At 31.6% G+C, this 27,089-nt stretch overlaps 2 protein-coding genes across 2 annotated transcripts; both read left to right on the top strand.

The window, feature by feature from the left end:
• The first annotated feature begins 5,470 nt into the window (after positions 1 to 5,470).
• Positions 5,471 to 6,323, top strand: LOC130821704 (putative F-box/kelch-repeat protein At1g12870). Its single transcript, XM_057687492.1, has 3 exons — positions 5,471 to 5,831; positions 5,925 to 6,013; positions 6,132 to 6,323. Exons 1-3 carry the CDS (start codon positions 5,471 to 5,473, stop codon positions 6,321 to 6,323), a joined length of 642 nt encoding a protein of 213 aa, XP_057543475.1.
• An 8,845-nt stretch (positions 6,324 to 15,168) lies between these two features.
• On the top strand, positions 15,169 to 16,305 carry LOC130821703 (F-box/kelch-repeat protein At3g23880-like). Its single transcript, XM_057687491.1, has one exon. The coding sequence runs from the start codon at positions 15,169 to 15,171 to the stop codon at positions 16,303 to 16,305; it is 1,137 nt and encodes a 378-aa protein (XP_057543474.1).
• The last annotated feature ends 10,784 nt before the right edge of the window (positions 16,306 to 27,089 follow it).

Below are 27,089 nucleotides of genomic sequence, written 5' to 3'. Positions count from 1 at the left end.
GCTGAGCTTCCACAATCCACACAAAAACCCGATTCTTATTTGCCGCCACCCTTTTTATTTTATCGCCACTCCCCACCTAATGAAATTACAAATTTGCCCCTAAATTTTAAAAATTTACAAATATGCCATTGGAGTTAATAACGTTTCATTTTTATTTTTTTTAATATTTTTTAATTTTTTTTATTTATATTATTATTGTTATTATAATTATTATTATTTTTGTTATTATTATTATTATTATTATTATTATTATTGTTATTATTATTAAACCACAATAATAATAATAATAATAATAATAATAATAATAATAATAATAATAATAATAATAATAATAACAACAAAAATAATAATTATTATAATAACAATAATAATAATAATTTTATAAAAAACAAAAATAAAATTTTAAAAAAAAACAACAGTCGCACGGTCGAGTCGCACATTCTGTGCGACTGGTTTTTTTTTTTTTTTTTTGAATTTTGACTTATAAAATTTCTTTTGTTTAATTAATTCATTTTTTAAGTTATTATAATTATAATTATAATTATTATTATTATTATTATTATTATTATTATTATTATTGTGGTTGTTATTATTATCATTATTATGAAATTATTATTTTTGTTTTAATTATTATATTTAATTTATATTTTTAAATGTTATTATTATTATTTTTGTTATTATTATTATTATTATTATTATTATTATTATTATTATTATTATTATTATTATTATTATTATTATTGTGGTTATTATTATTATTATTATTAAATTATTATTTTTGTTTTAATTATTATATTTAATTTATATTTTTAAATGTTATTAACCCAAATGAATATGGCGGTAATATTGTTTACGGCCCCAGTAAGATTGATGACTTCAAGCCGACCACACCGTCCTACGTGGACAACTATTCCACCTCATTTAGAAATATACACCTCATTTAAATTTTTATTTTTTTTAAAAAATTTTTATTATTATTGTTGTTATAATAATAATAATTATTATTATTATTAAACCACAATAATAATAATAATAATAATAATAATAATAATAATAATAATAATAATAATAATAATAATAATAATAATAATAATAATAATAACATTTAAAAATATAAATTATATATAATAATTAAAACAAAAATAATAATTTAATAATAATAATAACAACCACAATAATAATAATAATAATAATAATAATAATAATAATAACTTAAAAAATAAATTAATTAAACAAAAGAAATTTTATAAGTCGAAATTCAAAAAAAAAAAATAAAAAAAAAAACCAGTCGCACAGAACGTGCGACTGTTTTTTTTTTTTTAAATTTTATTTTTGTTTTTTAAAATTTTTTTATTATTATTGTTATTATAATAATAATTATTTTTGTTATTATTATTATTATTATTATTATTATTATTATTATTATTATTATTATTGTGGTTTAATAATAATAATAATAATAATAATAACAAAAATAATAATAATTATAATAATAATAATCATATAAATAAAAATAAAAAAAAATAAAAAAATGAAAATGAAAAGTTATTAACTCCAATGGCATATTTGTAAATTTTTAAAATTCAGGAGCAAATTCGTATTCATAAGGAGGAGGGTGGCGATAAAATGAAAAAGATGGCGACAAATAGTAATGCCCCTTAAAAAAATTCTAATAAATGTCAATTACATCAATATGGACATCACTCCACAATTCCACACACGATCAAAAATTAGGTCTTGGAATTTTAAATATGGAAGCCCGTTTATAAATAATTTAACATTAAACAATAAGTAGTATGACATAGAAGGCTACAAGTACTACTATATCACAATTCATGACACCCCTTAAAGCATGGGTTCAACTATATTTTTATGTCTTCAGTCTTATAGTTGTTGTGTCCTTTCTTGCTTGGTATTTAATTTTTATTTACATGGGCAATACTTCTAGTTCCCCTTCATTTAACATTAAAGAAAAAGTTAGATATTATTAAAAATAATATAACTATATTTAATATTAAATGAAGGGAGATTGAATTGTGTGAATGAAAATATAGATGAGAGCTAGTTAGAACGTGTGGATGAGATCACAATGAGATTAAAAGAAAGTAATGTATATATTTCCTATAATAAAAAGATTTAAAATTAAAGAAATAATAATCAAAAATAAAATTGATGCTAAATAAAAGAGACAGAAAACGTACATTTTAGACAATAGCGTCTCTTTATATATCCCTAGTCTTAAATTAAGTCTTAAGTTAAGAGGGTTTAATTAAGGTAAGTCTTGATCTGAAGATTGAAGTTGAAGATTGGAGTTAAAGTCTGAAGCATAGAGTAAAAATATGGTAATGGTTGCGATTACGCTAACAAAACGGTGATGCGGTAATAGGAATGATGCGTTTATCGTAATGTCTAAATGTGGGTAAAACCAATAACTATCCTTTGATACGGCGCAAAATGTGAATGTTTTTTTTTACATATTTACAACGTGAAAATATGAATTCTTTGTTTTTAGATTATGGTATGAAGTGAGGATAAAAATATAAGTTGTAAAAGAACAATTACTCAAAAGTTGGGAATGTTTTGGGATTTCCATTAAGGTGGTGTTTGTTTGTGGGAGAAAACAAGCTTTAGTAGACTGCGACTTGTAGGAAACAGAAATTTAGTACTCCTACGTAACACTAATAACAAATCTAAAACAGGAATACCAAATCTGGGGATTCTGTTGCATGCTTGTTTTTTAAATCCAAACAAGTCGTAAATATAGGAGCCGGAATTTTGTACCTATTCAGATTTTGTTCGCCTCATCTTCCATGTACTTCAACTGTACAAGTATTATTTCTATTATTGTATCACTATAAAAATAATTTCATTGTAACATTATTTTGGTGATAATTCATTAAAGTGTGTACAAGTCTTAAAATAAAAAAGTTATGAAGGAAATGGTGACACTTATAAGTATAAGTAACATATTTATATAAAAATTTAACACTATTTTTCTTATATTTATAAAATTAACACAATTTCTCTTAAATTAATAAAATTTAACACTATTTCCCTTACACCTTATATAATGACAAAGAAAATAATTGTTTTTGTATATAGCTAGAAAAATAAATGTATTTTTAATTTTTTCATTAAAACCAGAATATTTTTAATAAGGACTAAGAAAATAAATATTTTGTACACAACATAATAAACTCATTGTTTTTAATTTCTAGCTTGACATTAATAAAAACACAACAAATAAAGAATTACAAATTCTTAAATAAAATGATTTTATAGTGAGACTATTTCTATTGGGTTGGATAATATATATTGGGTTGGATAATGTATATTTAGTCTTTTCACTTGATCACTTAATTATAATTTTAATGTGATAAATTAAAGATATAGACTAATTATACGACTTCATCTCATAATGACACATTCTCATACAAAATGAGCGGAGAAAAAAATAGAATAAAGATATTTCCCCTATTGACTAACCCCCTTCGTTTCCTCAAAGAAAGTTTTCACTTTTTATTTTGGGTGTTTCATTTGTTGTCCCTATAAAAGAAAATTCATTTATATCATAAATTTTGGATAAAAATAACTTTAACCATCCTCATTTTAATATTTTAACAATGCTTATAGGCTCCACATATTTTCCACTAACTTTATTTTAACATTTTTATATTTTTTATAGTCTCCACATGTTTTTCACTAACATTATAAAAAAACTCCCTTCGTTTCCTAATATTCTTCCCGTTTAGAATATTCTAATTTGGAGAAAGAAATTTAATTAAGATTTTAAAGACATATATAGATAGATGATAAAATTTTTCCATGAGAGATCTCGTTACATTCGTCCTAATGTATGCATTTTTATTGTATACTCCCTCCTATTCTTTTCAGTTGTCCCATTTAGTTTTTTGACACTATTCGTTAATCACTCTTAATTTGTATTTTATTCTTAATCTAAACATTAAAATATAGTAATGTGGAATCTTGTTTTGATTCGTCTCAATGTAAATTTTATTAATATCAAATTTTTATAATTTTTAATTATGCACAATTAGAGATATTTAGAATTGAATTAGTGCATTGGATAGTGTGCCAAAACTAAATGGGACAAATGAAATGAATTGGATGGAGTATCTTTTTACAATTTTTTAAAATTTACTTTGAAAACAGTGTAAAAAGTAAACGAGATGAATAAAAAAGAATACAGAAAGTATTTTTTAAATAGTTGTGATCCTCATATTTTTTCTACTAACTTTCTTTTAATATTTATAGTTCTCACTTTTCTTCCATCAAATTTATTATTTAATAAAATAATATATCTTGTATCTAAATTTTTTTTATAATTTATGTGAATATTCTTTATGAAAACTTTATTAAGGAATGGAGGGACTAAGGAGTAATATTTCATAAAACAGTGATTATACTATTTCAATACGCAATCCTCTGATACAGCTATGCAATTCCTTCATCGTCCCAAATAAACCACTATTTCAAATTCTCTCAAAATAAACGACATTTCAATTCTCCTCAGTTGCCAATTTCATTCAACCGAAATCCGCCATTATCATCTTCACTACACAGCTAAGTCATTACTCTTCATTCAACTGAATTTCACTATTGTGAGCAGGTAGTTTTTTTATATTTTGATTTTTTTTGTTTTCAATTAACAATTTGAGGCTAAATTCGATTCTAGGTTTTCGTCAATTTATAATTTGAATAGTGATTTAGGTTTGGTACAAATAATTTGGGATGAAATGTGATTTAGGTTTATATAATTTAGCGTTTTCGTCATTTACAATGTGAAATGTGAAGTGTGATTTTCATGATTTTATAATGTGATTCTGCATTTTTGGCATTTTCGTTATAAAGTTTAGGCTTTTTAAAATTAAGGCACAAAATTATTTCTCGAATTATAGTCGTACAAACAAAAAGGTGTAACATTTTAATTAAGTTGTCGGATTCCAATTGTTTAATCGGAGATGACCGGTTTGCTTACGATTTACTTTTGACTAATCCAAGGTGACCTAATTAAAATAAAAAATTGTTAATCAATTCACCAAAAAAAAGACAAAAAATAATAATAAAATAATCAAAATTAAAATCAAAAAAGATAAATTAAAATAACAAAATTCTCACCTATTTAATCTTACCACGTTCGGTTTTCTAAAACCTTCTCAAATTAAAACTGACGAGGATTAATGGTTTAGGTTCAAGTTCGGTTTTGGGTTTGTCTAATTATACTCATCCATCTCTAATTCAATTTTAATATTTGGCGGGAAAAACGGTTTTACCGTTATACATTATATACAAGGCTACAAGATTGTTTGTTGGTATTGTAAGTTGTATATAATAAAATCATGAGTAGCACTTTCATTAATTTCTTTGCCTATTTGATCCCATTCGTCCTACTTTCTTTCTTTCTTTCTTTCTCTGATATTTGTTTTCTTGTTTGCCTAACAACAAAATCATGAAAACAAGCACTTCCTTTGATCTTCCATTTGATATAATAACCCACATTTTGGCTATGTTTCCTGTGAAAACTCTAGTGAAATTCCGGGCAGTGTGCACATCCTGGCGCACTTACATCGAGTCCCCTTATTTCATCTCCAAGCATCGCGATCTTTACAATAAACACCATTCCAAAAACTCCCATTTACTGATTACATCAATTCGTTCTGGACGATTCTACCTACGACGTGTTACCAACGATCAGAATTCAATCACAGTTACTCTTCTTGCTCCTTTTTCTGCTGATTTTACAATACCATGGACTTATTCAGTCTGCAATGGGTTATTTTTACTGAGCTTATATGGTGATCGTCAAAAGGGTATATATTTGTGGAATCCCTTCCTCAGAAAATTTTTTATTCTTCCACCTTGTCCAATTGTTACTCCCTTTCAAATTCCTAATTATGTTATAGGATTTTCCACCTCTTGTGATGATTATAAGGTGCTTGCCTATCAGCTTCGTACCATCATTAATGGTAATGAGTATGAGGCCGCCATGGCAGTTTATTCACTTAGAAATCACCTTTGGACTATTAAAATCAATCCAATGAATGTCGATGCTTGGACTTCATTAAGGGTCCCTTTTTCTTATAACAAATACGTTTTTTGTGGATGGATAGTATATTGGTTTACTGAAGGTGATCCAAGAATTATCCACTCTTTTGGGTGATCCAAGAATTATCCACTCTTTTGATTTTAATACAGAAGAATTCAATAATGTGGCATTACCCGAGCCACTGAAAGAATGTGCGAGTTTAATTCTTTTCACCATCGGCGAGTTGTTAGCTGTTATATCATCGTTCTGCATATAGGTTATGGAATTAGAAGTTAAAATGATTTTAGAAGCATTTGATGTATGATATGACTAATAAATCAATTTTGTTCTAGTAAAATGAAGTTTGGACTTTGGAGCAGGCCCGTACACACGCATTTAACATGTCAGTAATTGGGAAATTGACTCAATTCAGAACCAAAAAAGTTGGTTTTCCGGACAGTGCTTTCTTCCATTAAGTCCACAGTTAAACAGTACCAAATAACTAAACAATTATCAGGTCAGGAGGTCTGATTTCACTGGTTGAGGCATGATTTCCAACTATTCAATGTTCAGACTTTCTGTTAAGATGTGTGTGTTGGATTCACTCTCTCGCATCATGAAGCAACAAGTGATTCATGAGACATATTTTTGACACCGAAAAACAAAACCATGCATCTATGTGGGCATTTAACAAATATTTCAACTAACTAGAAATAACAACAAATTAACAATTGATTGATTACTAATTTCATTTGATTAACATTGCCAAGTGAAAGTTGAACATAGGCTCCTTAAGATGCCAAAGAGCTCCAACAATCAGGAGTGAATTTAAGGACTGATTAGAAGGCTCAAGGTGCAATGACGCCTTGCAAAATAGCATACTCATAATAGTGTTGTCTTTTGATTAGGCACATTATCATCATCATACCCGGTATATCTCACTCATACGAACTATGATCATGGTCTAGGGAGGGAAGATTCATCATCATCATACTTAGTGTATCCCCTTACACCCATAAAGGAGAGTGCGGCTAAATATTTCCTCTGCTTGAGAAATATCCACAACAAAGTATAAAAAATGTTAAAAGTCTTGAGGAAAATCCTCTATGATGTGGACAATAACTCAACTACCAATGAAAATAACCTATATAGGAGTATTATTCAAAATAGACACATTTATATTTTTTTGAATCAATACTATAAAATACAAATTTATTTGACATTAACTTACAAAGTAAATCTACGTAACATAAGCCAAAATGCTCGAACGAGCAACAACTCGTTTTGAGCTTATATACTTGTTCATTTTGTTCTTGCCTTGTACATGAATATTTGATACTTGTTTTGTCTTTTTATATGTATAGTACAAGGGATTTCCTAATTTACTCTAAATTCCAACTAAAAGAACCCACCACAAAAAAAGTTACATTTCACTACACTATTAAGTGTGGGAAGATATTTGACTTATTAAGTGTGTCAATAATTAACTTCACTTAAAATTAAATGTGCAAAAATGCATGCCTGGCACAAATGTTATTATTTCCGCTAAAATTTAGTCACAGTTAAAGTGTGTCTATAAACACACAACGGTACGCACAGAATATTGCATAAACAATAAAAATAAGATTTAGGCGAGATATGCGCCGTATTCTATTCATCATCTCCTTCCTCTTCGTTCCATTCACCCATGATTCCATGAATTAACCCTAACCTTCCTCAATTTTCACGTGATCATACATAATTTTCCAATAACTTCCAATTCTAAGTAAGATTTTTTCTCTAATTCCCCAATTTCAATTCTGATTTTACTTTTTTTTTGTTTTAACCCTAATTTGCCATTGTTAATTACTCCATGTTTTAACCCTAATTTGTTATTAGATTGGTTGTTGTTATAGGTTATGGAATTAGAAGTAAAAATGATTTTAGAAGCATTTGATGTATGATATGACTAATAAATCAATTTTGTTCTAGTAAAATGAAGTTTGGACTTTGGAGCAGGCCCGTACACACGCATTTAACATGTCAGTAATTGGAAAATTGACTCAATTCAGAACCAAAAAAGTTGGTTCTCCGGACAGTGCTTTCTGCCATTAAGTCCACAGTTAAACAGTACCAAATAACTAAACAATTATCAGGTCAGGAGGTCTGATTTCACTGGTTGAGGCATGATTTCCAACTATCCAACGTTCAGACTTTCTGTTAAGATGTGTGTGTTGGATTCACTCTCTCGCATCATGAAGCAACAAGTGATTCATGAGACATATTTTTGACACTGGAAAACAAAACCATGCATCTATGTGGGCATTTAACAAATATTTCAGCTAACTAGAAATAACAACAAATTAACAATTTGTTACTAATTTCATTTGATTAACATTGCTAAGTGAAAGTTGAACATAGGCTCCTTAAGATACCAAAGTGCTCTGTTGGAAATAAACAGAGAGAATTCTGTTTTACAGCTGGCTAAATCTTGTAATAGGTTAGTACATGTGGATAGGTAAATAGAGGACAGCTAAGATTGTTGCATATATATATATAACAAATGCATGTGATATTTCAGGAGGTAGGATGAAATAAATAAACCTTCTGTTTTCTCTCTTTGTTCTTTCCTTCTTCTTCTTTCTCTATTCTTCTGTAAATTTCATGGTATCAAGAGCCACGATTCGCTGAGAAAAGTAGCTAATGCTTACATTTTTTTTCTTTTTCTCATTTTTTTCTTCTTTTGAAAGAAATGGATTCTGGAATTTCCCCAAATTTTGTTCCTGATTACAATCATGAATTGTTTCTAGGTCATGGTGACAATACTAACCATTCTCTTTCTACCAAACATCTGAATGGATTGAACTTTGAACAATGGGAACGCTCAGTCCAGATTTCTTTAGTGGCGAAGAATAAGATGGGATTTGTAGATGGTTCTTGCAGAAAGCCAGCAGATCCTCAGATGGCAAAGCAATGGGAAAGATGCGATAAAATGGTAATTTCTTGGCTTCTACATTCTTGTGAAGAAAACATCAGTTCCAGTGTTCTTTACTGTAATTCTGCTGCTGATATATAGAAAGAGTTAAAGAATAGGTTCTCTCAATCTAATGGACCTAAAATTCTACAAATTGATAAAGAATTAAATTCTTTTGAACAAGGAAATTTGTCAATTGCTGAGTATTTTACCAAATTGAAGAGTTTGTGGGATTCATATGACAGTCTTGTGAAAATTCCCAAATGTTCTTGTGGTCTTTGTACTTGTGATGTTAATGGTTCAATTGTTGAGTTGATTAAGAATCAAAGACTGTAAAAATTCTTAATGGGTTTGAATGGAGCATATAAAAATGTTAGAGGCAATATTCTTATGATTAAACCATTACCAGATGTTAAGACTGCTTACAGTATCTTGATTCAAGATGAGACCTAGAGAGAATTTTCTGATAATTTGGCTTCTGTGAGTGAAAATAATGCTTTTGCTGTCAATAGAAACCAGTTTAATTCCAATGGAAATAGGAATTTTTTCCCCTACATGACTGGTCATCATTCTGGAAACTACATTAAAGGGAGATCTGGGTCTGTTTCATATCAATCTGGTTCTGGTAATGGTTCTACATATCAGAAGAATCAAGAAAGAAGGAGCAAATATTTCTGTGACTATTGTAAAATGCAAGGCCACAATATAGATAGATGCTTTAAACTTCATCCTGAAATTGAGGAATAAGCCAAGAAGGGTTGCAGTGTTTTCTGAAGGGCAGCATTTAACCTCAGAAATTGATGAAAATACCAGCTCAAACACCAAGTCAGACAACAATATCACACCTGAAATATACCAACAGTTTGTCAACATGTTGGCACAACAATTTGCTCCAAATAAAGATCTTAATACATCTTCTTCATCAAAATCAACTCTTCTAGCAGGTAACAATCTTTGTTTTCTGTCATCTGCTAAGAATGATCATTGGCTTCTTGATAGTGGTGCAACAGATCATATTAGCCCTTCTTTGGCACATTTTCTACACTATAAACCTGTTAATACACAATGCTTCATAACTCAACCCAATGGTCAACAAGCTAAGTTCATGAACATAGGATCTGTCCAAATATCAGATGATTTGATTCTTGATAATGTGCTTCATGTTCCTGATTTTCAATTTAATCTCATTTCAATCTATAAATTGATCACTCAGCTTCACAATTTTGTTCTTTTTACCCCCACAAATTGCTTGCTTATTCCCTTTTCATCTTTTTTACAGGACCATTTGATGAAGCATGCTCAGGTCCTTGGTAATGCTCACAATGGCCTGTATCATGTTGACACTTCTCTTAAATCAAATCAATGTCCTACTCCAATTTCTCTTCTCTCAACAGAATGCTTGACATCTACCAGTTTGCACTCTAGACACAATCTTACTCAATTGTGGCACTGCAGACTTGGACATTTTCCTTTTCTGCAAATGAAACATCTTCAAATTCAATCTTGTAATTCTTTTCCTTCAGTTGTTTGCATTTGTCATATATGTCCTCAAGCTAGACAACAATATAATTCTTTTCCTATTAGCAATAGCAGAGCTTGTAAACTTTTTGAATTACTTGATGTAGATTTATGGGGCCCATATGCTACTCCCACATACAATGGATACAAATATTTTCTTACCATTGTTGATGATTTTTCTAGAGCTACTTGGACTTATCTTTTGAGTACCAAGTCTAATGCCTTCTCTATTCTAGCAAATTTGATCAAATTACTTCAGAAACAATTTAATACATCAGTTAAAATTATTAGATCTGACAATGGCATGGAATTTTGTGATGACAATGCTGTCCAATTTTATAATAATATGGGAATTGTTCATCAAACTAGCATTGCTGGTACTCCCCAACAAAATGGCAGAGTTGAAAGGAAACATAAGCATTTATTGGAAGTAGCAAGAGCTTTATTTTTTCAATCAAAAATCCCTCTTAAATATTGGGGTGAATGTTTATTACATGCTACTTTTCTTATTAACAGACTTCCTTTATCAGTTTTACATTACAAAACCCCATATGAATTGCTTCACAACAAATTACCTGATTATGATGCCTTGAAATGTTTTGGAAGCCTCTGTTTTGTAGCTACTTCTGAAAGGGACAGAGATAAGTTTGCTCCCAGATCTCACCCTTCTATTTTTATGGGTTTTTCTACCACTCAAAAAGGCTACAAAATTCTTGATCTACAAACCAATAAGGTTTTTGTTACTAGAAACATTCAATTTCATGAGCATGTTTTTCCTTTCCATCACATTTCTTCTCAAACCTCTCAATCTGTCCTTCTTGCTTCTATTTCTGATTTCACAACTTTCTTCTCTTACCCCTCTTCTTCTACTCAAAACTCTTCTATCTCCTCAATTTCAGACATACATTGTTCTACTTCTCATTATCCTTCATCTCCAATTATTAATCATCACACAGATTCTGTTTCTAGTCTTCATACTTCTCCTCCTACATATGCCATTGTTCTCAGAAGATCCAGTAGACAATCTAAACCACCAAGTCATTTACAGGATTATGTTTTCTGATAGGTCGTTTATGTACTATCAAACAAATCCTAATATGCAACTAGTATAGCAGCAGTTAGGGTCGAATCCACAGGGAACAATGTAGTAAATGATTATTTTCCGGCTACCAATTGATCCTAAGTAACACACGATTTTTTGAGAATATATGTCTAAACTAACTAAATGCCTATAATACAAACAATTAAATTAGAAAGATAAACCAATAATATTAAAACATCTAGGGATAAATTTCCCCACTAGCATTATATGATGACAATGAGATCCTACTACCCCTACAACAATCATAACCAAGTTCAATAGGATGAATACACCATTAAAGATACTAATAACTCCTTTCGAAGACTATTAGCTTCACTACCATACTATCAAACCTATTTTCATGGAATCAAGTATAGTAATGACATTGAGCATAGTATTCTATAAGATCCAACAATCAAATCTATCTATTTTCATGAAGATTATCAAGCCCTTGATCTAAAAGGAAATTCATTCAACTCTAACTTTCGTTAGCGATTGAATGAATTGTTAACCACAATTTACAGAAATTCTCTTGAAAATATATGAGTTAACTAGCATAAGAAACCAAGCATGAACAAGGATTACGCATAACAAAAAGGGATTGGGATTCAATAATTCATCATCAACATCATGGCTAGGGTTCCATCTAACCCTAGATTAGGAAACTACTCACACATATCAAATGCAAAATTCATTAAAGAAAACATGATTAAAAATAATAACATTTTCCAACCTATTTCTCAATCTCATTTATCTCAACAACCTCATTTCTGCAACCTTGTAACCTTTTCTTCCTTACCCATCTCTCAACAACAAACAATTACATTACAAGCTACTTATACTGAACCACACAACTACCATGAAGCCATTCTTGATCCTGGCTGGAAAGAAGCTATGGATAAAGAAATATCAGCTCTTCATAAGAATGAAACATGGGAATATACTGATCTTCCACCAGGTATAAAAAGGCAATTGGTTCCAAATGGGTTTATAAAGCAAAACACAATAAAGATGGCTCTTTAGAAAGACTTAAAGCAAGGCTTGTCATTCAAGGTAATCATCAGAAATATGGGATAGATTACTTAGAGACCTTCAGTCCTGTAGTCAAGATGACTACAATAAGAACAATATAGCTCTAGCAGCAGCAAGGAAATGGAACATTTATCAGCTTGATGTCAACAATGCCTTTTTACATGGGAATTTACAAGAGGATGTCTATATGAGAGTTCCGTTGGGAATACCAAATCCTCACAATAAAGTTTGTAAACTCAAGAAATCCCTTTATGGTTTAAAACAAGCTTCTAGACAATGGTTTCAGAAGCTTGCTGCTTTCTTGAACTCCAGGGATTATTAACAATCAAAAAATGATCCTTCTTTGTTTTTAAAGCAGTCTGCTTCGGATATTACAATCCTTGTTGTATATGTTGATGATATTTTGTTAACTGGTTTCAATTCCACTGAAATAGACAGCATTAAAAGACATCTTGATGATGAGTTCACCATTAAGGATCTTGGTATCCTTCATTACTTTCTTGGAATGGAAGCTTCTTACGTGAGTGAAGGGATTGTTCTCACACAACATAAGTTTACCAAGGAATTATTGCAGCTACAACATTTTTCTCACAGACCAGCTACACTCCATTGCCTCTCCCTGTAAGCTTAGTAATGAAGATCCTCATAAATTTTCAGATCCAACTCTGTACAGAACATTAGTAGGCAACTTGAATTTTTTGACTCATACAAGACCTGATTTAGCTTTCGCAACTCAGCTTCTAATTCAATTCATGCAAACTCCAAAACAATCTCACTTTGATGCTTTGCTACATGTTCTTCAATATGTTAACACTACTGCTGGTCAAGGTATTCTATTGAAAGGAGAAGATACTTTAACTCTGCAGGCTTTCTCTGATTCAGATTGGGCTTCTTGCCCCTTCACAAGAAGATCTGTGACTGGTTACTTAATTCTTTTGGGGAACTCCAATTAGTTGGAAAAGTAAGAAACAATCAAACATCTCCAAATCTTCTTCTGAAGCAGAGTATAGAGCTATGCAACAAGCAACATCAGAGATCACTTGGCTTGTCAATTTGCTTGAAGAACTTAATGTCACTTCTTTAAAGCCAGTTACTCTACACTGTGACAATCAATTTGCAATGCAAATAGCCAAAAATCCAATATACCATGAGAGGACAAAACACATTGAACTTGATTGTCATTTCACTAGAGAAAAGCTAATGAAAAGGCTTATTCAATTAACTTATTTACCTACTCAAAATCAATTGCTTAATATGCTCACAAAGATTCTTCCTCCAACTCAATTCAAAACTCTTTCTTTTTAAGCTGGGAATATTTCCACCCCCAGCTTGAGAGGGGGGGTGTGTGTGTTGGAAATAAACAGAGAGAATTCTATTTTACAGCTGGCTAAATCTTGTAATATGTTAGTACATGTGGATATTTAAATAGAGGACGGCTAAGATTGTTGCCTATATATATAACAAATGCATGTGATATTTCAGGAGGTAGGATGAAATATATAAACCTTCTGTTTTCTCTCTTTGTTCTTTCCTTCTTCTACTTTCTCTATTCTTCTGTAAATTTCAAGCTCCAACAATCAGGAGTGAATTTACCCACAGGCCACAGTTAAAGTGTGTCTATAAACACACAACGGTACGCACGGACCACGGAGTATTGCATAAACAATAAAAATAAGATTTAGACGAGATATGCGCCGTATTCTATTCATCTCCTTCCTCTTCGTTCCATTCACCCATGATTCCATGAATTAACCCTAACCTTCCTCAATTTTCACATAATCATACATAATTTTCGAATAAATTCCAATTCCAAGTAAGATTTTTTCTCTAATTCCCCAATTTCAATTGTGATTTTACTTTTGTTTGTTTTAACCCTAATTTGCCATTGTGAATTACTCCATGGTTTTCTCCATAATTTTCAATATTCATTGCGTGTAGTTTGTTCGATGAAGGCTTTTCGTTAGCCATTGTTGAAGACATTACTTCTTTTGGCACATCTTTATAATTCGCCATATTCAGTGAAGGCTAATTAGAGGTGAGTTTGATTTTATTTTTCTTTGTTACAATATTTTCCCATATAATTATTGGCACACTTGTTTAAGCGTGGTAAATAATTAAGTCTCATATATTTTTCTAAAACAGCTGCCAAGTTTAAGCTTTTTAAAATTCCAATTGTAACATTTTTTCTGGATTATAGTCTTGAAAAATAAAAAAAGTGTGATATTATAATCAAATTCTCAGATTTCAAGCGTTAATTTAGAATTTACTTTTGACTAATCTTAGGTGACCTTTGAAAATCAAAACCGACGACCATGAATAGTTTAGATTCAAGTTTAGTTTTCGGTTTGTCTAATTTTACTCTTCCATCTAAATTCAGTTTTATTTTTTTGGCGGGAAAATTAGTTATTCCGTTATACTTAGTCTCAAATGTTTGTTTGTTGAGAGTTATTCCGTTATAATCTTACTCCCATTCGTCATTCTTTCTTTATTTCTTTCGATTTCTGATATTTGTTTTCGTGTTTGTCTAAGAACAAAATCATGAATACAAGCACTTCCATGAATTTCTCTTACTACGATCTTCCATTTGATATAGTGTCCGACATTTTGGCAAGGCTTCCTGTCAATACCCTACTGGAATTCCGAGTTGTGTGCACATCCTGGCGCACTTACATTGATTCCCCTTCTTTCATCTCCAAGCATCGAAATCTTTACAATAAAAACCATTCCAAAAATTCCCATTTACTTATTGCAGAAAGTACTAGACAACTCTGCCTACAGCGTGTTACCAACGATCAGACATTAACCACTCTTGCTTTTCTTCCTCCTTTTTCTCCTGATATTATCATACCATTGATTTGGGAAGCCTGTAATGGGTTATTTCTAATAAGCGTACATGCTGATCAACGGCGTATATGTTTGTGGAATCCCTTTCTCAGAAAATCTTTGATTCTTCCACCTTGTCCAATTGTTACTCCCTTTCTATTTGTTCATTATGTTATAGGATTTTCCCCCTCTTGTGATGATTATAAGGTGCTTGCCTTTCGGATTCGTACCATCATTCAGGGTTATGAGTATGAGCCGACAATGGCAGTTTATTCACTTAAACATCACCTTTGGACTATTAAAATCAATCCCATGAATGTCGATGCTTGGACTTCATTAAGGGACCCTTTTTCTTGTGACCTATATGTTTATTGTGGAGGGATAGTTTACTGGTTTACTAAAGTTGATCCCGAAATTATCCACGCTTTTGATTTTAATACAGAAGAATTCAAAAATGTGCCAGTACCTGAGCCATTGAAAGAAAGCAAGAATTTAATTCTTTTCACCATCGGCGAGTTGTTAGCGGTTATATCATTGCCCTGCATATTGGTTTTGGAAGAGCATGATGGAGAGTACACATGGAGGGAATGGTGTTCGGACTCTTGGATTCAAAATGTTTTTGATATATTGGAAGAGCACTATTCATTTACTCCTAAGGTTTTCTTTGTTGAGGAGAGCAGTACATTTTTAATCATTGGGTTTTGGGGTAAAATACAATTTTATGAAATTTCAAGCAAGAAGTTAGAATTGTTGAGGAATGGAGATGGTAACTTTCTTTTCGGGGGTGCTTATGTGGAGACTTTAGCGTTGCTTACTGGAAACGAAGGGATGATTTTCGAACCTTTCCCTTAAGGATGAATTTATTCGTAAGAACTCATGGAGAACAATGAAAGTCTACACTTACACAATTACACTAATTTGAGAGTGTGAAGATTGTTAAGCTTTTTCTGTTTTGTCTGTTATTAGATTGCTTGTTGTAAATAGGTTATGGAATTGGAAGTAAGAATGATTTTAATCAAAAGTATTGTTCATAGAATTAGTCACTCTTGCATAGAAGGTCCCTTTGGAAGTTGAAATGATCAGGTCAGGAGGTCTGATTTCAGATTTTCACTTGTTGAACTTAGGGTTGAAATGTAGATCGACTTCCAATATCAGAAGAAGACCCTTTGCTTGCATTGCATTTTGTCAAAACCAATCGATTTCCGGTGCATATCTGCATAGCTGCATATCAGTTTGTACAGACTAATATATACACAAATGCTATTGTTTAGGGTGCAAATGTTGCTGAATAGAGTGCAAATGCTGCTGCCTAGCTATCCGCCTTTATATTAGTAGTTTCCTTAATTAAGGAAGTGTTGAACAAATTACCAGGAAACATCCTTTCTTGCCATCTCTTTGAAATTGAAATAAAGCAAGCTACGACTTTGGCGTTTATACTGCTTCCTATTCACTATTATTGTCACGTATTTACACGTTTGCCAATGCGCTTATTTAATAAGGTTATACAAACCCTAGAGCCTACACTATCACATGATTAGTTAATTACCCTTGATTAATTATATAAATATATATTTACTAAATTTGCTCATAAAAACTATAACCAGAGTTTGAGAAGGGATAAAAGACGACAAATTATACCTACGAAAAAGGATATGACCAAAGAATCACTTCACTCGAAAAAGACTTGCGAAGAAAAGGAAAAAATCCATGAAAAAACATATTGAAAGACTCCATCTATTTTCTTGTGGGTCTGTAGGGTCTGAAACTATGATTAGGGTTTGAAAAAGAATTGAAAAGAGCTAAAAGACAGCAAATTATACTCACAAAGGAGGATGCAATTTAAAAATTCCCAGCTTGAGGGTCGAGAAAGAACCACAAAGCCAAGGAAAAATATGCAAGACAAAACATATGGAACAATGACATCAGACATATACTCCATTTTTCAAGCAGTTCATTAGCAAAAGTGCAAAACAAATCAGGACGTATTCAAAATTGTAGCACCCATTTTTTTCAGCTATTAAAAGTGATCATGAATTATATGCATTTCATGCATCTTGTTTCATGATGACTTGGATTGTTTTATGCAGTGTACATATTGCATTTTAATTTTGTGTTTCGTTTGGATTATTAATGACAGTCGAGTATTGAGTATTGGCAATAGAATATCACCCCTAATTAAAAACCACCCATGTAAAAGTCAAAATAGACATATTTATATTTTTAAATTAATCCTCTAAAATACAAATTTATTTGAAATAAACTTGCAGAATCATCAGCGTAATATAAGCCACTACATAATTAATCTGCGTAATGGAAGCCGAAATGCTTGAATGAGCAACAACTCGTTTTGAGCTTACTTAATTTGTTTTGTTCTTGCTTTGGGCATTAGCTTTGATACTTGTTTTGTATTTGGATGACAATTTTAGAGAGCAAAAAATAAAAAAAAGAAGGAAAAAGGGAAGGAAGGGAAGAGAAAGGGAGGAAAGGGAAATGGAAAGAAAGTAGCTCTTCCTTGTATAGGAGGGAATGTAAAGGAAAGAACGGGAGATATGAGTTTTCCCTTTAAATCTTTCCTACTTTAGAGAGATTAGAACCTTAATAAAATATATCCATTAAATCATTTCAATTCCCTTCCACTTTGCTATCCAAACAAGAAATTCTTCCTTCCTCCAAATCTTCTCCTTCTTTTCTCTCTATTTCCTTTCATCTAAACACACCCTATATGTAGGGGTGTTCATAACCGGGTATCCGGAAAGGCGGGTACCCGATTAGTCGGGTACCTCTTTTACTGGCCCGTGTCCCGACCTGATTTATCCAGATACTCAGAAAATCGGGTCGGACTCAAACTTACCAAAGCTAATATCATAAACATGGAACAAAACAATCCAAAAGTTGCTGATACATTTTCGTGCCTTATATTCTGACTACAAATTCATAATATATGTTACCGCTTGTATTATAAAGGTTAAATATATTGTAAATTATCATCAGCCCCTTTATCTTGTGACCAATATGTTTATCGTAGATGGATAGTTTGTTGGTTTACTAAAGGTGATCCTGAAATTATCCACTCTTTTGATTTTAATACAGAAGAATTCAATAATGTTGCAGTACCTGAGCCACTGAAAGAAAGTAAGAATTTAGTTCTTTTCACCATCGGTGAGTTGTTAGCAGTTATATCATTGCCCTGCATATTGGTTTTGGAAGAGCATGATGGAGAGTACACATGGAGGGTGTGGTGTTCAGAATCTTGGATTAAAAATGTTTCTAATGTAATCGAAAAGCTCAATCCATTTGGTGCTAAGGTTTTCTTTGTTGGTTAGAGCAATACATTTCTAATCATTGGATTTTTAGGTAGCATACAATTTTATAAAGTTACAAGCCACGAGTTAGAAGTATCGAGAAATGGAGATGCTCGTTTTGTTTTCATAGGTGCTTATGTGGAGACCTTAGCATTACTTACATGAAGGGAAGAGATGATATTCATACCCTTCCCTTAGTTAATGAGAATTGATTCAGAAGAACTCATGACGAACAATGAAAGTCTACATTTTCACTAATCTGTTATTTATTTTGTCTGTTATTAGATTAAAAGTAAGAATGATTTTAGAAGCATTTGATGTATGATTAATAAATTAATATTTTTCATAGTATTCGAGAACTCATAAAATGAATTAAATTACTACATATTTTATTACACACAATAATAGGGTTGAATATTCATTTTGTGCATCATGATCATAATGTGTCTACTGTCTTTACAGGCAAGAGCCATCATGTCAAATAAAAAACGAAGCATAAACCCGAAACGAAATCATCGATTTATGAACAAGTTTTCCCAATTAAATTTTAGTGCCTTATTAGATCAATTAAATTTTAATGATTTAAATTGAATTTTACTAATCAAAATTGTATTTTAGTAATTGAATTTTAATTATACTTATTGTACTTGATTTTTATTCACTTAAAATTTTAACAGAATGAGATTGTATGAATTGATATTGATTTTTAGTGATTCAAATTGATTTTTATTGATTTTAAATGATTTTTTAAAACTTTTTTTTATTGACATTTCGTTTGCATTGCATTTTGCCAACACCGATCGATCATGGTGTCAGAAGAAGATCCTGCTTCCTGCATAGCTGCATATCAGTTTTGTACAGGGAGTAATATACACAAATGCAATTGTTTAGTGTGCAAATGCTGCTGAATAGAGTGCAAATTGCTGCTGCCAAGCTATCACTCAATTGTTTATCACTAATTTATATCAATTCGAATTGTCATCCACATGAAACCCATCTAGGCATGGCCACGGTCCGGGTTGGGCCGGTTCTGGTTCCATCTGGAACCTGTCGCGAACGGTTCCGGTTCCGGTTCCGGACGGTTCCAAACGGTTCCTTGGCGGTTCATGAGGCGGTTCCGGCGGTTCCAACTCGCGGGACGGGCGGGTCGGACCATCGGTTCCATTTTTATTTTTCCTTTAAATATTTATATAATATAAAAATACTATAATATTGCGGACGTACCTTTGATGATTACTTGATTATTAGCGAAATTCATTGCTTGTCAAGTTGTAATCGTTATTAAAATATTTACTAAAAAGAATGAAAAAATAAATTAATAAGAAAAATCAACGATAATGTCGATAAAGGCGATTAATAAAAAAAGAGGAAGAAAATGGACTTGAACCTAGTATCCAAAGGAATACTAAGCTGTCTACGTATCCCGAAGGAATCAAAGCCCACGTAGTTCTTTGTCATACCTTTTATTTGTAGTTGTTGAATGTTGATTTATCGTTGTCCGATGGATCCTATTCGTCTTCGTCATCATCATCTGGTTGGTTAGATGCTTCCGCTGACTCTCCTCCTGACGATGATGCAGATGTATCCATCATCATCCATGGATCATCATCATTGCCTTGATCATCATCATTCCTTAGTCCTTGTGTTTGAATCTCCGCTTGATCCCAATCTTTCTTGCAAACATATATTTGAATACTATGTGGAGCAAGACGAGATCTCTTTTCGTCTAAAACTTTTCTACCTGCACTAAAAGCAGACTCCGACGCAATCGTAGAAGCAGGAATTGAAAGGATATCCTTTGCAATTCTCAATAATATGGGAAATTTATAGATTTTTCTTTCCACCACTCTAAAATATTATAGCTACCTTGGTCAATTTCAAAGTGATGTTTAAGATAATTATCTACTTCTAAATATGCAGTGGAGGGTGAAGAAGAAGATGATCCTACAAAACTATCATCTTGGCTCATTATATTAGCTATTACGGAATTATAATAAGAGGGACGTGCCGAGACGCTAGCACGGCTAGACGTATCGCGTTTTGAGTTATATACAACTAGCATAGTAATCATAAAGTTCTGCTAAAAGTTTTTTACAAGTTCCAACATAATTATGTACATCACTAGGCGGGCGATCTAATGATTAGTAGTAAAATCCAATTACTTTAGTAAAGACTTCTGTCTTAAAACATGGGTCTAAAATGGTTGCAATTCCATAAATAAAAGGAAAATTGGTAAAATATGTCTTCCACTTATCCATCATATCTGCAAGAATCGGCTTTAAATATGGGTTAGTATCATCATGCGAATGTTTAAGAAGATGATAAAAAATAGTAATACACTCACTTATTACTAAGTGAGCGTTTGGTTCGTAAACATATGAAAAAATCTTAGTTGCGTGGTCATACGCTTCTAATATTTTATGTACACCTATAGCTAGTTCCCATATGTCATCACTTATATAACTATCTGTACACACACTATAAAGTTGTGTTATAACTGGACGATAAGCAATCGCTTTTCTTAATAAATCGTTGGTTGAGCCCCAACGTGTAGGAGTATCTAATGACCAATACACTTTTTTTAGTTGATACTGGTTACATAATTGCTTCTATCGTCTCTTTATCTGTCCAGCTCTAAACCACTTTACTATGTCTCTAATGGGATCTAATAAATCACTTAATTGTTTTATACCTGCTTGGCAAGATAAGTTTACTATATGAGCACAACAACATACGTGTAATAATCTACCCCCAAGAATAAAACTAAATGCAGGTTCGTTATACAAAAGTTCAATGCATTTAATGTTAGCGGTTGCATTATCGGTAGAACAATAAAATATCTTATCTAATAAGTTCCATTCTTTACATATCTCTACTAATCTGTATTTTATGTTTTCACCCGTATGTCGTTTAAGAGTGTTCCTAGGGATTGCTCTATATTGTGGTTGCAAAGTTTTTCTAGTGTAATGCTCGTATGCCCTACTTTCACCATGGTTAAATGGCAATTCATCACAAATTACATATTTAGAAAATTCATCAATCATATCATTACGATTATATTTAAAAGGCATACCTGTGCTGGGAATGTCCCACTATCGGCTTCCACTTGTGGTCCCGCTGCCGCTTGCTGCATGAGTTTCTTTTGAATTCCATGCTTCTTTGCCAAATGTTTGTTAAAAGATCCCGTACCACCACCTAACACGTATTCACAAAACGCAATAAATGAATTTTTAATACATTCTTGATTTATAAAATATGAATATCGTGTATGTATAAAAAACATAAAAAGTATTTACCTCTGGTGAAATTGTATGAAACTAAGGGATTTACTCCTTGACTTTCACAAATTTGTCTTACTGGTTCATCTTCATCTAAATTTAAATATAAAGACATACTCAAATACCACAATATATAAATAAATAATAATTTTAAATTTAATCAATTTGAAGAACAAAATTATAAAACTAACCGATAGTTTGGAAATTGACTCGTTTACCACGAGCTTGTCTTTATTGTTGTTGTTGTAGTTGTTCTTCATGTGATCTTGTTGATGACTGTCGAGATCTATGTATCCCAATAGGGGTCGTTGGTTCCTCTTCTTGTTCTTCTTCTTCATCAATTTGTATTTCTCTTTCCATTTCTTCTGCATAATCGTGTAATTCTTGGTCGTACCCTTCTGGATAATTTGGTTCATAATTATAATTACTAATGGAAGGTGTTGTTGATATCGACGGAGTTGAAGTGGCCTTTCTTTTGGAGCTAGAACCTCCCAATAATTTTGCCACTTTAGTAACTTTTTTAGAGGCTTTTTTCAAAAAAGAAGACATGATAATATTGAAATAATAATAGAATTAAGAAATAAATAAATAATTAATAGACTAATTATGTAATTAACTAAATTAAGAAATAATTAAAAGACTAATTATGCAATTAAGAGAATAATTGCATAATTAAGTAGATAGAGTAAGTAGTGAGAGTAGGAGAAGAGATGAGTTGTAAATGAAAATGATTGAAAGTGATATATATTTATAGTAAAAATCACAACGGCTAGTTAACGACTCTTTTTCGAACGGTTCCAAAGAACCTGTGGGCCGGTTCACCCGGACCGGTTCCGGTTCCGGTTTCGGTTCTGGTTCCAGTTCCGGTTCCATGGAACCTGTGGTCCGGTTCCGACCCGCGGTTCTTAGGTCCGGTTCAAGCAGTTTTTTTCCGGCAGTTTTACGGTTCCGACAACTTTTTTTCCGGCGGTTTCACGGTTTCGCGGTTCGGGCCGGTTCGAAACCTGTGGTGAACGGTTCCGGTTCCGGGACGGTTTCAAGCGGTTCGAGACCGGTTCGGTTCCGGGTAACCCGCTCCGTGGCCATCACTAAACCCATCCAATTTATATGCGGCCAACTATTCACTTATTCGGATTTTGTTGTGTATAAGCCTGTTTACAAATTTATTCACCATTCTCAATATAATGAAGTGTTGAACAAATTACGAGGTTAACATCCTTTCTTAGGCGTTGTTGAGGTGAGAGTGAGACCAAATATAGCGGGTTTTTGGTTCTTAGCTTTTCGGTTGACTTTTGGCTTGTTGGTTGGTCAAACAGCCAAAAATAGTGTTTGGCATATGGCGTTTATAGCAGCTGAAAAGCTGGCTTTTAAGCCAAAATGAAAATGCTGCTCCAGCTAGAATTTTTGGTTGGCTTTTGGCTTGTTGGTTTCTCTAAAAAAACAGCCAACAACTAATACTCAAATTTGCCAAATATCTTCACAAACCGCTAGGTTTTTCAGCTAATTTAAAAGCCGACAAAAAAGCCAACATTTTCAGTTGGTCAAACAATCCAACTAAAAAAGCTAACACCCAACAGCCAATTGCCAAACACTCCCATAATTACATCATCATCAAACATCCTATTCAGTATCATTGTCTCATTTGATTTTGCACATTTGTTAATGCACATAATCAATAATAAATATTTCAAATTGCGTTTGACTAAAAATTTTCAAATGTTGATTTTAATAAAACATGCATTGAAAGGACGGAAACAAACAATATTTCACTTGACTATGTTTTAACTTATCTAAAATAAAATACAAACCAAAAGTAATTGATGAATAGTATTAAAAATCAAAAGGCACGTGCCTTATTCAATAATATAAATACATATTTACTAATACATGTATCTTGCTCATAGAAACTATAACTAGAATATGAAAAGTGATAAAAGACGACAAAATATACCTATAAAGGATGTGACCAAAGAATTTTTTGGCTTGAAAAAGACTTAATTTCAAAGGCTAGCAAAACATGCAAGAAAAAAACATATTGCGCAATAACATCGGACAAAAACTCCATCTATCTTCTAGTGGATCTAATTAGAGGCTGAAATTATAATTAGGGTCTGAAAAGATCTGAAAAAGAGATGTAAAACAACAAATCATACTTATATAAATATATGCGACCCAAAAACCCCTCAAGCCCGAGAGTCGAAAAAGATCTGCAAAGGCTTGAAAAAAAATGGAAGACAAAACATATTGAAACAACATATAGCATCAGACAAAGACTCCATCTATCTTCTAGTGCGAACATTCAACAAGCATTTCATTAGCAAAAGTGCAAAACAAATCTGGACTTATCCAAATTGAAGTACCCATTTTTCAGCTATTAAAAATATTATTGAAATACATGCATTTAGAATCAACCAAATGAGCAAAAAAACTGATAACATTCATCATGTTAATATGACTAGGATTGTTTTATGCCACGTATACATATTACCTTTTAATTGTGTGTTTGGTTTGGATTATCAATGACGGTGGAGTCACCTCAGTATTGGGGATAAAATATCATCCCCAATAGCAGAAAACCCCAACATCAATTTGTTACCATTTATAGAATTCTGATTATCACCACTTATATGATTGATTCTCTTTGCTTTTCTTCCACGTTCAAAATCACTATACTTATTAGGCTCCGACTCCTTATAAGTTTACTTGCTTTAGTGATTAAGAATAGAGATGACAATGGGTTAGACACAGATTATATTTTGTATATTCCAATTTTACTACAATTAAAAATTAAATTTTTTCACCTCCACCTCCGTCTCATACTCGAATTTTAGGTCTTTTGACTTTGTTTTGTTTGAATTCTTGAACCTCGGACGAGATCAAATTATAACATTTTTTTGAAACAATTTAAAATATTCAATACGTTTTTTAATTCATAAAATAATGTCGTCCAAATAGTCTATGATTTGCCTAAATTTTACTTAACAAATAAATATAGAATTTACGTTTGACTTAAGAATTTATTGAATTATAGTTCAATTTTGGGTTTCTCTAATTACATTTCTCCATCTCCAACAAAGTCGTTTTGAAAAATTTGAGGGCCCTGTGCAAATTTTTTATTTTGTACCTTATTTATAGTAAGTACATTTATTTTATTAGTAAACTTAACATATAATTCTTTTTTCATTAACCTTTTCACTAGGGGTGTTCAAAACCGGATACCGGGTCGACCCGGTTCCGAAAAACCGGGTACCCGGTTTTCCGGATAGTCAAAATTGAGTTCCGGTTCTGACCCGGTTTAAACCGGGTCGGAAACCGGGTACCCGATTTTGTTTTATATATATACATATATATTTTTTTTTAATTTCTTTTAACATTTTTAATTCAAATAATATTAAAATACTTAACTAACTTAGTCATAAACTATTAAAATCTACCCAAGTCAAGCATCCATGCACCCTTTCATCCAAAAATCAGATTATTAAAATCACAGCTTAAACCAAAACTTTCAAATTGAATACAACTTGAATTACAAAAGTAATGATAGAACAAACGAACAAACCTGGCTTATTGATGTGGCAAACCAGCCAGCAAGATAAAGTATATCAAATAGTTGTAACGTCTGCCTTATCAAATGTCAAACAAAGATAAAGAACGTATAGCTAATGCCAGAAATGCCAGAAAAAGAATGAACACTTACATGTCTTCGACCAAGATAATCTGTTATCTTGCCGCATATAATAGCACCTAATGCCCAAGGTAGAAGGAATTTGATTTAGGGTTTTCATTCAATTTTGTCATTTTATATAAAAAAAAAAAAAAAAAAATCAAACCGGATACCGGGTACCCGGTTTTCCAAAATTTGCGATCCGTATCCGACCCGAATACCTGGTTTTAAAACAGGGTACCCGACCCGGTTTATACGAATTTTGGAAACCAGGTAATTTATCCGCTTTTAAAAATCGGAAAGCGGGTTTTCGGATACGGATATTTTTGAACACCCCTACTTTTCACATACGGGAGAAAGAGGAGCAGTGATGCCTTCTATCCAAAATAGCAAACTCATAATAATGTCGTCTTTTGATTAGGTATATCATCATCATTATACCCAGTGTATTCCTTTTATATGAATTATGATCACAATTTAGAAAGAGAAGGAAGGTGGTAACTCACACCCATAAAGGAGAGTGTAATCAAAGATTCCCTCGGCTTGAGAAAGATCCAAAAAAGTATAAATAATGTTAAAGTCTCGAGGAAAATCCCCTATGATGTGGACAATAACTCAACCACCAATGAAAATAATACCCATATATAACTTATAATAGACGCATTTATATGTTTAATCAATTCTATAAAATACAAATTTGTCTGAAATAAACTTACAGAATTCAATTGCGTAATGAAAGTCAAAATGCTCAAACGAGTAACAACTTGTTTTGAGCTTAAATACTTTGTTCGATTTGTTCTTGCCTTGAACATAAAAATTTGATACTTATTTTGTATTTTTAAATATTTATTACAAGAAATTTTTCCTAACATGCTCTAAATTCCAACAAAAGGAACCCACCAAAAAAAATAAAAAATTACATCTCACTACACTTATTATCCACTCTTAAGAATCAGTGAAGTGTAAATATGATAAGATGTTTGACTTATTTTAAATTTAGCTATACTTATTTAGTGTGCAAATAATTAACTTTACTTATAATTAAGCGTAAGGAAAAGCCTGCCTAACAATCTAAGACAAATATTATATATTATTTTTTGTTTAAAGTTACCCATATTTAAAATTGTGGTTATAAACCCAAATTAATCAACAATAAAAAAAGTTTTTAGCGAGTTTTCGCGAAACTCTACTCCACCAGAGTTAAGACTTAAGAGGATGCACCTCTTTTTGTAGTGTACATACAATACTAATATATTTTTTAAAAACAACTGCTAAGTTTAGTCTTTTCAAAATTACAATTAAAATGTTTACCATGAACGGTTTAGATTCAAGTTCGGTTTTCAGTTTGTCTAATTATAATCTTCAATCTAAAATTTACTTTTATTTTTTTGG

Source organism: Amaranthus tricolor, chromosome 8 (assembly GCF_026212465.1).
Source record: "Amaranthus tricolor cultivar Red isolate AtriRed21 chromosome 8, ASM2621246v1, whole genome shotgun sequence".
Taxonomy (NCBI): Eukaryota; Viridiplantae; Streptophyta; class Magnoliopsida; order Caryophyllales; family Amaranthaceae; genus Amaranthus; species Amaranthus tricolor.
This window is presented reverse-complemented; position numbering and strand designations above follow the sequence as displayed.